Source organism: Cyprinodon variegatus, unplaced genomic scaffold (assembly GCF_000732505.1).
Source record: "Cyprinodon variegatus isolate N-32 unplaced genomic scaffold, C_variegatus-1.0 Scaffold667, whole genome shotgun sequence".
Taxonomy (NCBI): Eukaryota; Metazoa; Chordata; class Actinopteri; order Cyprinodontiformes; family Cyprinodontidae; genus Cyprinodon; species Cyprinodon variegatus.
The window spans coordinates 55,722-69,659 of NW_015151120.1; the positions used below are offsets into that span (position 1 = coordinate 55,722).

Below are 13,938 nucleotides of genomic sequence, written 5' to 3' on the forward strand. Positions count from 1 at the left end.
AAAACTTAGCTAAGAGTTTGAGCATGTAGTTTTAAAAATGTTTTCTTTCTTGCGACTGGCATGTTCATGCATTCCTCTCCCTTTCCTGATAACTCTTGATCTCTGACATTCTGACAGGAAATGATTGTTAGCCCAGATCAAAGACAATACAAGCTGACTCGACTGCATCCAGGATCTCTGTACAAAGTGGAGCTACAGTCTATAAGGGGAGGTCAACTGATAGGCAGCAGTTATACTGACTTCACCACTGGTACCTCCCATTATTTGAACCTTAGAGACCTGGCAATTTACTGATAAACCACCTGTCTTATCATATTGTTTCCTTTCCTTCATCCAAAGGCACGCTGCTGTTCCCTTACCCCACTGATTGCTCTCAGGAATTGCAGAACGGTGTCTTCACTTCAGACGTGGTGGAAATTTTCCCTCAAGGGGAACTTGGCCAGTCAATGAATGTCTACTGTGATATGGAGACAGATGGCGGCGGCTGGACGGTAGAGTCTGAACTGTTTGTCCTGTGGCCCTGCTGAAAACAAATACAGCATAAAATATAAAAGGCCTTATGCAGTTTCTGCAGATATTACACATTGATCAGAAAGATCTTACAGTCTGTTATATTTAGCTGTTCTGCGTTATGTTGCACTGCATGTGCAGGTTTTCCAGAGGAGGAAGGACGGCTCGGTGAATTTCTACAATGGCTGGAGGGATTACGTTTCTGGGTTTGGAAACCTGAGTGGGGAGTTCTGGCTTGGTGAGAGAAACTCTTCACAGTACTGAAATGTTTATTGGGCCAGAATGCATCATTGATCTTCTCAGAAGACTCGAAACATGTGTCTATTGTCTACCCAGTCCATTCTCAACCTTGGGGTCTAGACCACAATTGGGGTCACAAGATGGTTTCTGGGGGTCGCCAAATCATTCAGGAAATACCTAATGCGCAAAATTAGTGTAGCTTCTTGCTGGACATTATTAGGGTGGCGAGCGGTCTCACACAGGCATTTTATTACTCAAAATCAGTTACTGCTGGTTGTAACTAGGCTTTCCCAAAACAGCAACAACAAGCCTGTCGCTAAGGTCACAGTATTAAAGAGAAAGCTGGAGCAGTGTGCTGTGCGAGTGGATGCGGGAAATACTCAAATGTTCCCAGAGCTGGAGGACTTTATAAAGAGTTACGATGTAACCATTTAAACTATAATATGAATTATTGTCTTTAAGCTTAGAAGACTGTTTGAAAGTTACAACAAGTACTTTCCGAATTATAACTCACCAGAAAAGAATGATTGCATAGACCTTTTACCACCTTCACCACACACCACCTGTCATCAGAGCTGCAGGACGCTCTGCTCGATCTCGCCTCTGATCCCACATTAGACTGTTTCCTCTGCATGCATGCTGGAAGAATTCTGGTTGTCAGTAGCAACAAAGCGACAACTGATTGACTGTTTCCATTTGCATCCACAAATCTATCCGAAAAGACCTTTTCTGTGCTGAATCACACAAAAACAAATACAAATCATAACTCCTAAAAATTGAGAGTGATATCTGCACAATCATGTCTAAAATAAAGACGTGACCGCAGTTGCTGTTTAAACAAGCAGCCTCCACATTAAATACCTGCAGAAAAACATCTCTGCTTTTGAGCAGGAACTTATTTTTCTCAGAAACATAGATGTTTAAAATTAAACATTGGCTTTTTTTATTGTGTTTTCTTAAAGTTTAGCACATGCTGTTATCTTTTTTATTGTTATTAAAAAGAAATGAAAGTTTTGGCTATTTGTTTAAATTTTAATAACAAAATGATGGAATGTAGCCACCATTGTTGTTCTGTTTGGTAAGTAAGACTAAATGCGAACTATAAGTATATTCATGAGAGGTCATGGACAGCAGTGGTAAATTGGGGTTAAACCAAGCTGAACTTTGTTTTTTTGTCTGTTTTCATGGACAGACTTAAATATATTTTTTTCCATTTATTTCTGGTAAAACATGACAATTATTACAAAAATTATTAAATTAGATGCTTTGCAAATAACAAACTGTGACTAATCAAATTAAAAAGCTACTGTTTTCATTTCCATTTGTGTCAGTAACTAAATCAATAAATAGGAAAATACAACTTTTATTATGATAATGAACAACAAACTGTGGCTCCATTTAAACTGAAATGTTGTGACTTATTTATTCATTTATTCACACATGAAGATCCAGACTAAGATGTCCTTTTAAAACCAGCAGGCTTACAATTCAGATCCCTTTACATCCTGCCACTATGTTAGATAAAATCCTGAAATCTTTATAAATGGCTGTATTAGATAGAAATATCTTTTTCATCAATCCTGCATAAAATGTCTTTTTTAAATGCTTCAACCGTTAACCTTAATGCTGTATCATAAACGAAGAAAAAAAAAAACATATGGTAAAACAAATACAATGATCTTCCATGATAAAAAAACATGCTGGTTTTTCCCCTCACATCGTCTCATTAATGTCTCATTGTAAAACAGATGCTCTCTGGTTTCAGATTTAAAATGTGAACCTAGTCTTCAAAACACTGTTTCTCTTTATTTACACTCCTATTGACCAATATTTTTTCATTATTTAACACTTAGGTGAAACAATGTCATAAAGAGATACCACATCCTTCCCATAAAAACACACCAACGCATACACCACGGATAAGTGAAGTAAAACAAAAAATCTTCAATGTCTGAAGAAATTTCTTTCTTCTAGGCCTTGACAACATTCACAACCTGACTAAGATGACAAGGATGAATCTACGAGTCGACTTACGAGACGGAGACGAGCAAGTCTTCGCTAAGTATACAAAATTTTCTGTGGCCAAGAGGAACTACAAACTGAGTGTGGGGGGTTACAGCGGCACTGCAGGTGAGATGGAAAATATAAGATCATGCTGTCTGCTAAAATCTGTCTAAAACTGCACATAAAAAAACACTATTCCTTTTTTTTATGTTTCACTCTTTCAGGTGACTCCCTTAGTTACCATGACAACTGCGTGTTCTCCACCAAAGACCGAGACCCAGCACCATGGATCACCCGCTGTGCTATTTCTTATCAAGGAGGCTGGTGGTACAAGAACTGCCATGAAGCAAACCTGAACGGCCTCTATGGAATTGACTTCAAACATCAGGTAACATTGTTAGAAAAACACTACAGTATACAGCCTAGCTAAGTGCTAAACTGGCAAAAAGGAAAGAAATGTTCCAGAACATTAAAGTCTGTGGTAAAATCAATTAAATCCACTCCAGGTTGGTTTAAGGTGAACTAAAGGCTGTATTTTAGGAAACAAACCTCATGCCCTTTAAGTATGCTGGACGATCCATGAAGTTTTTTATGAAGCAGTTGCTGATGGCTGTTTTACTTCCATGGGCAATGGGGACCTATTTGGATTGCCTGCCTTTATTTAATCTTTGAATATCAGTAGATTTAAAACAATCAAAAATACATGTTAACTTCTCTTTTTGGGTTTTAGGGTGTGATCTGGAAGTCATGGAAAGGAGAAGACCACTCCATCCAGTTCACAGAGATGAAGATGAGACCAGCATCCTTCATATCTACAGTTAGCAGAGCAAAGTGAGAATAAGGATGAAGATATATTATAAATAAAGTGCCAATGTATGTACACAAATATTTTAACAAAAACCTTGCTCTCATTTGAGAATAGAATAAGAGCTTTTTTTTTTTAATTTGTAAAAAGTCAGTTATCATTGTTCAACTGTATGCTGTGGAGTTTCTATCTTTACAGAAACAGTTGATCCGAGTTAATAGCCGGTACCTTCATAAGCAGCCACTTTTGGATTCCAGTTTTAAATGATTTAGAGATGCAAGACTAAAGTTTCTAATTGGCGGAATCTTAAACTGACCAATGTTAAAAAATGAAAAAGGATAAACTGTAAAGTACTTTAAGATGAGACAAAGATTTAACAGGAACATAAAATCCAGTAAGTGTCTTGACAGAATATCAAGATTCTGCCTTAAATTGATGAGAAACTTGCATTAGCAAAAATTTATGATTGCCTAAAAGTTTTAGAATCCAAACATATACGACAAATAACGGCTAAAAGTGCAGAGTCAGTGTTTAATGGTGTCTTAGTGACTTTAAAAAATATCGGTGCTTTCTATTTATTGTCAATCATTTTGGCCACCATTAAAAAGGTTCATCATTTATGGAATAGCCTAAAATGCCTCTCTTCTGATCAGGACAAAACATCAGCATATTTTAAAGGTTTTAGTCCCCAATTTTTTTTCAAAAAAAATAAAGTTAATACTAACAATATTAGATATTTAATAGCTATTATTGGATATTGGCAATTAGTAAAGGAGATTTCGATGCAAAGGTTGAAATTAGTTTTTTCTTCAAATTCACTCCTCTTTTCCGGTTTCCATACCTGTATATATTCGATCTAATTATAAGCTTTCGGAAATTTGAAAACTAAATAGAGCACAAGAGCTACGAAGACATTCTGATGGGTTTGTGAAGCATAACAAGTAAAAACAGAGCCAAAAAAAAAAAAAAAACTCAAAACGTTAGGGAGAATAAACTGAAAAACAATCAATTTAGACCAGGTTCAATGATGTTTAAGCTTCTGCAGGACTGGAGACCTTAAATTCATCATAAAAAGAAAATAGAAATATATGGCATAACTAAATCTACACTAGGCTGGGGTAACGCCCATTACTGAACTTCTCTCCAGAACTGACAGTTCATGTAAAATATGCAATAAAAAGCTGGTAATAAAAAATGGAATCACGTGTTTCCAATGGCTGCAGTTTTAGGTTAATGGTTCTGTTTATATATTGTTCAGTTTGCAGCATTAAAAGCTACATTTTGTTAATTTTGTTCACTCTTTTTTTTTCTGTAAATAAGTTTATTAGTATGTCTGTGCATGTGCTTTTACTCTGAACATTTAGAACCTGATTGTTACAGTACTGAAAATATAAATATATGTATCTTTCTCAATCGAAAGCCAATCAAAAAATATTTTGTTTATTTCTAATTGGATTCAGTATTCATCTCTGAAACTCATCTGATCAGCCCTGCTTCAAAGCTCAGCACTGCCCCCTACTGGTCATTTTCCACTTTGTTAGGTCTGTGGCTTCTCAGTGATGCACCTGCTGTGGTTCAGCTGCCATGACAGGTGCATCACTGTCCTCACTGTGTTTGTCTTTCTGTTTTACTTTGTCTTTTTGTAAAAGCATCTTTGTTTAACGTTGGTTTTTCTCCCTATGGTGCCTTGTCAAAGATTACAACAATAAAACAATTTAATCTGAAACTTGAAGAGTTTCTCTACTGGTCTTAAAATGTGTTTCACTTTCTGACATCTTTAAAATAAAATATTGGTTCTTGCACAAAATGCTTTAATTTTTTTGTGTTTTAATTTGTTTGCATGTCAGATGAGTTTAAACAAAACCGTTATCTTTACCTTTAACCACCCTGTTCTAAATGTTGGAGGATCCATGATTGGTCCGTTTCTTTGTCAAAAGACCTGGAAATGTTGTTAAAAATGTGGTTTTTTGTTTTGTTTTTTCAATGGATTCCTGGGAATTTTTGATAATAATTAACAGTTTGGACAAATTAATACATCATCCAGGTCATAGTCATTCCAAAAAAAGAAAATTAAAAAACAATCCACTGGACTTTGTTTCCAAGAAGCTTTTTCAATTCAAAATGTCAGGAATAGCGTAGTTCAAGGTTTTATACAGTAGCCCAACAAAGATTTGTTTTTGTTTTGAAAACATACAAAATGGAATACAGATATGGCTAATCAGACTCAAAATCATTCTTATTAGGTCAGTATCTCATTCCTTAGGAATGACCTAAACAAAACAGAAGGGTAGAAAGGGTCTCTGGATGATTTAGACAAATTGTGTAGCCATGTGATAAAAGATCTACAGAAGATTAGATTATTTTAAAAACTATTTTTACTTTAGTTAAATCGTTGGAAAAAATCAAAACTTGCAAAATTGCCATTAGCTGGTTAAAGAAGTGTTTACACCACCGAACAAAAACTGTTAAAGAAACAGAGATAACTGTAATATTTTATATTTTTATCACATAGATGAAGATTTGAGATCAGACCGGTATAACAATTCATAATTTCTATCACTTTGACTAAACCCTGTTTTATTTTTGTCAAAAACACCTTTGAAAGTGTGACTTAAAACTCCAATTATGGTTTCATGAGTGAACACTTTCTCCCAAATGGTACTGGGATATTTTAGCCAGGTCTGGGAATTTACTTTAGGAAAAAATGCTTCTCTAACACAGTCTTACGAGTCAAAAATGCAAACGTCTTATATGAAAACATAACCAATCTGAGTTTGAATTTTCTACAGCTCTATAGAGTGTTTTCTTTGCACTAAAGTTTCATTTACATAGTTTTTTAATAAGTGTCTCAAGAGAAATTTGAGTTTCCAAGAAAGCTGTGTTCATATAAGTTAAGAATGATCTATGGATTATAAATGAATAGAATTCAATTCAATGTCATTTCCCTTCACTTTTGAGAACCAGAACATTCATAGTTAAACTCTGCATAAGGTAAAGCTGAATATATAACACCGAAGGTCATTTTTAAGTTTTTTACTGCCACCTCTTTTTTTTCCACTTTAGGGATTAATGTGAGTTGTAGAAATAATGAATTAAATAAAACCTGTTCTGTCTTAATTATTCTGCATTTTGTTATCAAGTTTAAACACATTTTCAGCTCCCTCAGGATGCAGTTGCTTGGGGAAGTTGAAAAGGTCAAAAGAGCTTATTTATCTTTCATTGTAGAATGGCTTATAGTTTTGAGAACTGGGATTAATCACAACAAAGTAAAAACGGTAATTAGATTTTTTTTTTAAATGAGTGGGTAATGAGAGGGAGTATGATATGATACCTTGCAAAAAAAAAAAGGATTATATTTATTATTACTGCATCCGCTGGAAGAGAGACATGGGCATTTTATGACAGTAAGTTTTTGTTTTGTTTTTTTGATTCAGCCTCTCACTGTTGACATGCTAGTTTTGTTATTTTTAAAGCCAACACCAAAATGAGATTTTTAACCTTACAAAAACTAAACTGTAAACCTGTATTTTTATCTTTCAGCTCCTCTCCCAGATGTCCTTTTAAACACAGTTTGGGTTTATTTTTTTTAATTGGCCCCCAGTGTAAAAGTTCCTACCCCACCCGCTCACCTGCTCCCCAGGCAGCCAATCACAATGCTTGTTTGGTGATCTCTGAGTCAGCTGGGCTCCTTGTTTACAGGTGCTTGTCACCTGGGACTGCTGAGTTATCTGAAACTGGGGAAGTGGTTGGATAATATTATGGTGAGGAGGCAGACTGCAGGTAAGGTCATCCCAAAACCACGAAACAGGAGGCTGCAAGGACACCTGCATCAGTAGGACCACTGTGGCTTATCGTTTGGAGGGAAAATAGGAGCGATTCTTGTAAAGCAGGGATGTTTACATCATAAAGAAAAGACAAGAAATCTAATTTCCTCTGCTTTTTTTTACTTCTTGGAGAGAATTCTGAAACAGAAGTTTATACTGAGAGGAAAGTGGGGAAACAAGCAAGAACCACATCAATAAACTAGATCGGTAAGTTTTCTGCTGTATGTTCATAGGCACTGATTTTATAGCTAACGGTTATTTCTCTTATTTATCACGTACTGTATTAGTTTATTGATAACATTAGAATGTTTATTACTTTAAAAGTTTTATGGGCTTAACAACCTCTAATAATATTACAGGCTATCAATAATCATCAAAAGAAATTGCCCTTTATTGCTTTACATGTTTTATTTACTTAACAACAACTAATAATATTGCAGGCTATCATTAATCATCAAAAGGAAATACACTTTGTTGCTTTTTTTATGACCTTAACAAGAACTGTTATCACAAAACAACGCACACACATAAACATATACACACACACATATTTATATATAAATCTATATATATCTTTTTCTCTGAAAAACCTGATGAATCATTTTTCATACTGTATAAGGAAACCTGCATATTCATGAAAACAAAAAATATTTTGTGATGGTTCAAGTTGTGATTTTTCTTTTTGCTTGTTTCAGTGTTAGTTTATGATTATGCATATCTGGTGGCGATATCAAACATGTTTAAAGTGGAAAATGAGACAAATACTTTTTTGCAAACACGCAGACTGGTTCTGTTACATTTAGTTAAACACAAATGCAATGCTGTGATAATTTCAAATGTTTCACTTTTAAAACCACCTTGTTCAGATGATTAAAAGTGAATTAAGGCAAAACGAAAATCAAATGTTTTATTATTTTAGATATTTAACATAACGGCCTGCTAATATTTTTAAGAGACACACAACATTGTGGAAAATACAAAATGGGAACATTTTTGCATTTTATCAACTTATAGCTGAGCTCAGAGAGAAACCTGCTAATTACCTCCTGCTTTCGCAGAATTCTTAACCATGATGTCTGCAGACGACCAAACCCTGGAGGACCTGCTGTATGGCAGCGACATCGGTGACAAGACGGAGGCGGTGGAGCTGGCAGGAGGCCCAACAGTGGTGGAAGAGAATGTTGCTCCAGAAAATGTGATTACAACATATTTTATCTACATTTCTATGAGCATAAATAGAAACCTTAGACATATATATATATATATATATATAATTTTTTTTTTTTTTTTTTTTTTTATATATATAGTAGTTCTTGTTTGTGCTGCATTCAATTTGCAGCATAAGAAGAACCTAAAAACAAGCAAAAATTTTGTCAACCCAACATTTATGACGCTTTCATTATACAGTTATGTTCAGACTTTTTTGCTTACAGCAGATTTAAATTGTTTTCCTTTTGGTTTGTTTTTTTGGTTTGTTTTCATGTATGAAATAACGGAGTACAGAATCAAGCAGCCAACTTGTTGTTTAATGGTGTTATTTTAAGATTATTTATGGTTTATACTTTAAAAAAAAATTATGTAAAAAAAAACATAAAAAAATTTATGTAAAAAAAACAAACTAGTTGTTATCCTGACAGAAAGCTACAGTACAACTAAATGCTTCCAAGCACTGTTAAGCAGATCAATAACATTGTTAGTTTTTTTTTAACCTTAATTCCTATATGTTCTTTTGACTGTAATACAGACTATATGAAACTGTGCATTTCATATTTTTAAAAAGCGATATAAAGCGAAAAAATATTTTTTTTACAATTACCATGACAGATAAATAGCACCACAGAAATTGTTTAGACTAATGAGCAGAAAGATGTTTTTGATTCTTAAAATATGATTACATTTTGTTTGGACTAAAAACGTAATGGCTTTATTTTTTTATTTTTTTAAAGCTAAGTAAAGCTAAATGCTATGAAGTTTGTTTCTAATGGGAAATGAGACTGACACTTTATAAAACATAATGAAACACTTCATAAAGGGGTTGCAATTCGGGAGTAGAAAAAAAATGCTTTTATTTGCATTTTGTTGTGAAAAAAATATTAACAGATGTCTCAATAATAAAACAACTCTATTGATTTTAAAGCCTTCAGATCTTTCTTACAGTTGTTGAACAGATTTTCTTAGAGGTCTTTGAACGCTCTCTCCCGTCACCTTAATTTTACAGAATCTTAATCTTTCATTTTCTATGATATGAACTTTCTTCATCAGGTTCCAGCAACTGTGTCTATTCAAGAGCCAATCATATGTGCTGGATGTGGCAAGCAGGTGTTCGATCGCTTCTTCCTATTAGCTGCAGGGAGGGTGTGGCACAGCATCTGCCTCCGCTGCAGCCAGTGCCACTGTGAGCTACAGACTCACCCTTCCCTCTTTTGGAGGGATGGAAATATCTACTGCCAGCAGGACTACAGCAGGTCTAAATGATTCCCCAAGCTGAAACAGTTCCCAACATCTGTATTGAGTTAATATGGACTTCATTTTCTCACATCTGGTTTCTCTCTCATTAGGATTTTTGGAGGCGGCCAATGTGCTCGCTGCCTTCAGCCAATCCCACCCACTGATTTGGTCATGAGGTCTGGTGAGCTGACCTTTCATCCTCAGTGCTTCTCTTGTCAGGTTAGTAAAAAACAAAAACAAAACAAAAAAAACCTTTAATGTTTTAACATTAGTAACAAATAAATGAATGACTTTAAAACCTTTAAATTGCAGGAATGTGATCTAAAATTAATGCCAGGGAGCCTCTACTGCATGCAAGGTCCAAATCTGTACTGTCAGTCACATTACAGTGGCAATGGGGGAAATCTGCTGCTGCAAGACCCCTCACAATCACATCTGAAAGAAGGTCAGTGCTTGTCATCCTAAAAACAATCAGCTGCAATGCAAATAAATGTCAGAAAAACTTTAAAGGTGTAACCTAGTAACAGATTTAAGGTTATGTTTGCCATTTCTTGAAACCCGTGCCCTTCATCTGCTCTGCCTGGAATAAAACGTTGGTCAATCTAAGTATATTCTTTCTTCTACACAACAAGAATATAAGCCTTACTGGATGTTTTATGTGCCTAAGCTTCAAGTTTCAATTTGTGTCCATGCAAACAACTTGAAACAGTAATTCAGAGATGTTGTCTCTTTAAATTTGCTATTGTTTTCTCTTTTAGCAGTTGGGCAGCTAGAAGAATATAATGGTGACATAATAAGGCATTTAACAAAAAAAAATACTGGTTTAAACCTCTGCACTGTAAATCTTACAGTGATAGTTTACATGCTTATTTGCCAGCATTAGCAGTCGTGCCTCCCTAATCAGCCTGTCAAGAGGTACCTTGGCAAAGTCCAGGTGAGGCCACACCCATCTATTGATCTGGGGTCAAGCTAACTATTAGATGTTAAAGAAATATTAACTGTAAATTAACTTACATGAGGCTTTGCAGATTAAATTTTTATTTTACAACATATAGTTCAACTCAGTGTGGACATTTAGCTAAATTACAGACTCAAAGGTGCAATGGTATTTAATTTAACCCTACTGCAACAACACCTAACAACATGTATCTGGCATTTGTTCATGGGCAGAGTACTCAAAAATTTTACTCAGCTAAGACTAGCAATCCTTTATCATCTTCATTATTCATATTCAAGTAAAAGTGAAATAGTCTTGGTAAAAAGGCTATTAGGCCTTAAGGCTAATAACGAAGTAATAACAACATCTGATATGTAAAATTATCAAGACAAAAATGTAAAGTTTTGTGAAAATTCTGGTACTTTAAAATCTGAAATTAGATGATTAAGATAAACAGAAAATGTAACAAAAAAAATCAGGTGGAAACACACTTTTCCAAACCAATTTTCTTTTTCACATAAAATGGATGAAACCATTTCTTCCATGGACAATATGAACTTGTTATGTTAGCCTGACCCCCAAATGTCGAGGTTCACGTAGGCATAGGTTCAAAGAAAAGGAAAACTCATTTTGATATAAACAGTAACTGTTTGTGTTCATCTGGAGAACTTTTTTAAAACATGGTTAATCATGGTTTAATCAGCTTAACATTTTACTCAATTGAGAGTACAAATCTTCTGTCAGGACTATTATTCAAGTAAAAGTGAAAAATATGGTGCAGTACAACTGCTAGAATATATTTTTGTAAAAATTCATTATGGTAAATGTTACGACTTATTGCCCACCTTTATTTTTACTTTTTATAACATCTGGCTACATCTGTGCTGCTATTCAGTCTATAGTTGCATTTAATAGTTCATACAAGCATCAATGCTGTCCCCATTCTTACAATACAATGTTCTGTAAAATTGACTAGCTGGCTGAGTTCTGGCATATTTACGGCAATCTACAATATATCTATGTTCTGTTGCTATTGATGTTAATCCTACAAAATAAATACAAAAAAATGAATATGCATTTGATTGTGCATTAGAATATATATATATATATATATATCAAGAAATTAGACTTGTTTTTGTTCAGAAATGACCTTGTCATGCAATGCTCAACAAAACAATGTGACAATCCGTAGATGTAGTTCACCCATATATAACAGTGGTGGGTCAACTTTAACTCTTCCTTCTGCATTAACATCTGTAAGGTGATTGTGATCTGGTGAACTGTAAAGTGCCTTGAGATGACATGTGTTGTGAATTGGCGCTATATAAATAATCTGAATTCAAATTGAATTGAATTGTGAGGCATGACGATTAATGTAGGTCATGTACTGAAAGTGTTTGGGTTCACTGGAAGTTTCATCTGAAATAGGCCTATTTTTAAACCATAATATCTAAACATCCTTCAACACCAAACCAATGAGCTGAAAAAAGGTTACTTAAAAACCATTACTACCATCTTTGTATTAAACCAGAGACGGGTCAAAGCCAGGTCTCAGGTGAAGGGGAGGAGTCTGTCAGCAGTCCTGAAGCACGAGTGGACGACAGAGATGCAGGTGGGCGGACACGCAGACGGACCAAGCGGATCCGGACCTGCTTCCGCAGTGAGCAGCTAAAAGCACTCGAGTCGTATTTTGCCCAGAAACACAACCCTGATGGCAAAGACTGGACCTGCCTTGCTCATAAGACTGGCCTGCCTAAGAGAGTGCTGCAGGTACACATTTATTCCTCCTCTGAAAATATAAATGCAATTTTCTTTATTTAATTTGTATGATAAAAATCAAAGACAAATATTCAGTCTTAGAGATTTACATTAGGTTTCTAGTAAGAACTTTATGTCGTATAATTTTCTTTCTTTGTAGCTGTTTTTATTTTTTGTAATCATCTTCCATAAGCTTTCCTCCCTTCAAAAATATTCCCTCAGGTGTGGTTTCAGAACGCTCGGGCTAAACTGAGGCGCTCCCTCAACTCGGAGGACTCCCAGGCCAACTCCCCCTCTGCTCCCCCAGGGGCTGTTACCATGGCAGCCACCCCTTCATCACTATCCTGCTCTCCTCTAGACCAGTCCCCTTTTCCCACCAGCACCATCGACCAGCTACAGCTCTCCTTGCTCACTGGTTCAGTCCACGAACCGTCTGAAAGCCCAGCTGTCACCCAGTCATGTCAAATGTTGCAAAGCCCCAATTTTTTTCTGGACTACGATCCCCAGGGTGCATTTGGTTGCATCCCAACTCTGGAGCCCCATCTGGAGTTCAGGGAGGCAGAGGGAAGAGTAGAGAGAGAAGATGATGCTGAAACTTTCATATCAAATTACAGTTGATGCAGTTGACTTTAGTGAAGTCAAAGATTGTTTTAAATTGTAGATGCAAGAACATCTTGGATTCAGAAAAATATCTTTAGTCTTAGAGAAAGTTCCAGATAGGAGAACACGGCATGGTGTGGTTGATATTCAAGAATCAGTTGGGCTCCAAAATGGTTTGGAGAATCATTGATTGCTTTAGGTATCATAGAAATGTTAATATAGATTATCAGGGGCACAATATTAGGGGGAACGGTTAGGAAGATTCTGAGGGCCCTTGATTGAGGTGGGGCCCAAAAGAAGAAGAATGAGATATCCAATTAGATATTTCAAATATAAAAAGAAAATCCAGCAGTAAAATAAATTTGTGTTCTCCCTTATTTTCAGCAGTAAACAGTGAAACAAAGCATGAATAAATAATTTAATAAACTATCCAAGTTTTTTATCCACCAGTTTATGCAATTAAAAGTTAATGTAAATGACACTCTTCAGTGCATCTTCATAACAGTTTTAAAGCTTGCATACATTTTTTTTAGAGGGGACCAGATATGTCTTTCATGGGGCCCCAAATTCCTGGCGGTGCCCCTGTAGATTATAAACTGCTGTTTCACAACTTTTTCTTCAAACAAGGTTTGTGTGACTATTTCTCTTTAGCTGCAAGTCAGTCAGGAAATCCTATAGTGACAATTAAGTAAAATTGTTCTTTATGGAAGCAATTTCTTAGTTTTATCATTTTTTCATAAAACCCTCCAACAGGCGATGTGAAGCTTTTTGTTTAATCAAAACTCAATAATCGAAATAATCATGAAATGTTT

At 35.3% G+C, this 13,938-nt stretch overlaps 2 protein-coding genes across 3 annotated transcripts in view; both read left to right on the forward strand.

The window, feature by feature from the left end:
• LOC107097052 (tenascin-like) overlaps nt 1-3,877 on the forward strand; it is a 50,628-nt gene extending 46,751 nt beyond the window's left edge. For both annotated transcript variants that reach the window (XM_015394024.1, XM_015394025.1), the window contains 6 exons: nt 118-250; nt 340-491; nt 652-748; nt 2,725-2,880; nt 2,979-3,142; nt 3,485-3,877. In XM_015394024.1, coding sequence (XP_015249510.1) covers nt 118-250; nt 340-491; nt 652-748; nt 2,725-2,880; nt 2,979-3,142; nt 3,485-3,589 — 807 coding nt within the window. In that variant the 3' untranslated portion in view covers nt 3,590-3,877. The remainder of the gene's footprint in view (nt 1-117; nt 251-339; nt 492-651; nt 749-2,724; nt 2,881-2,978; nt 3,143-3,484) is intronic.
• A 3,457-nt stretch (nt 3,878-7,334) lies between these two features.
• On the forward strand, nt 7,335-13,432 carry LOC107097049 (LIM/homeobox protein Lhx9-like). The gene is made up of 7 exons (XM_015394018.1): nt 7,335-7,590; nt 8,442-8,578; nt 9,646-9,848; nt 9,942-10,050; nt 10,144-10,276; nt 12,300-12,538; nt 12,749-13,432. The coding sequence occupies exons 2-7, from the start codon at nt 8,453-8,455 to the stop codon at nt 13,142-13,144; spliced, it is 1,206 nt and encodes a 401-aa protein (XP_015249504.1). The 5' UTR covers nt 7,335-7,590; nt 8,442-8,452; the 3' UTR covers nt 13,145-13,432.
• Nucleotides 13,433-13,938: the final 506 nt, after the last annotated feature.

What these genes read in the sequence shown, in the direction of transcription:
- LOC107097049 (XM_015394018.1), top strand. Translation starts at nt 8,453, where the DNA reads ATGATGTCTGCAGACGACCAAACCCTGGAGGACCTGCTGTATGGCAGC. An exon ending in AGAATGTTGCTCCAGAAAAT is followed by an intron (nt 8,579 to 9,645) that starts GTGATTACAACA and finishes TTTCTTCATCAG; the next exon opens with GTTCCAGCAACTGTGTCTAT. An exon ending in ACAATCACATCTGAAAGAAG is followed by an intron (nt 10,277 to 12,299) that starts GTCAGTGCTTGT and finishes GTATTAAACCAG; the next exon opens with AGACGGGTCAAAGCCAGGTC.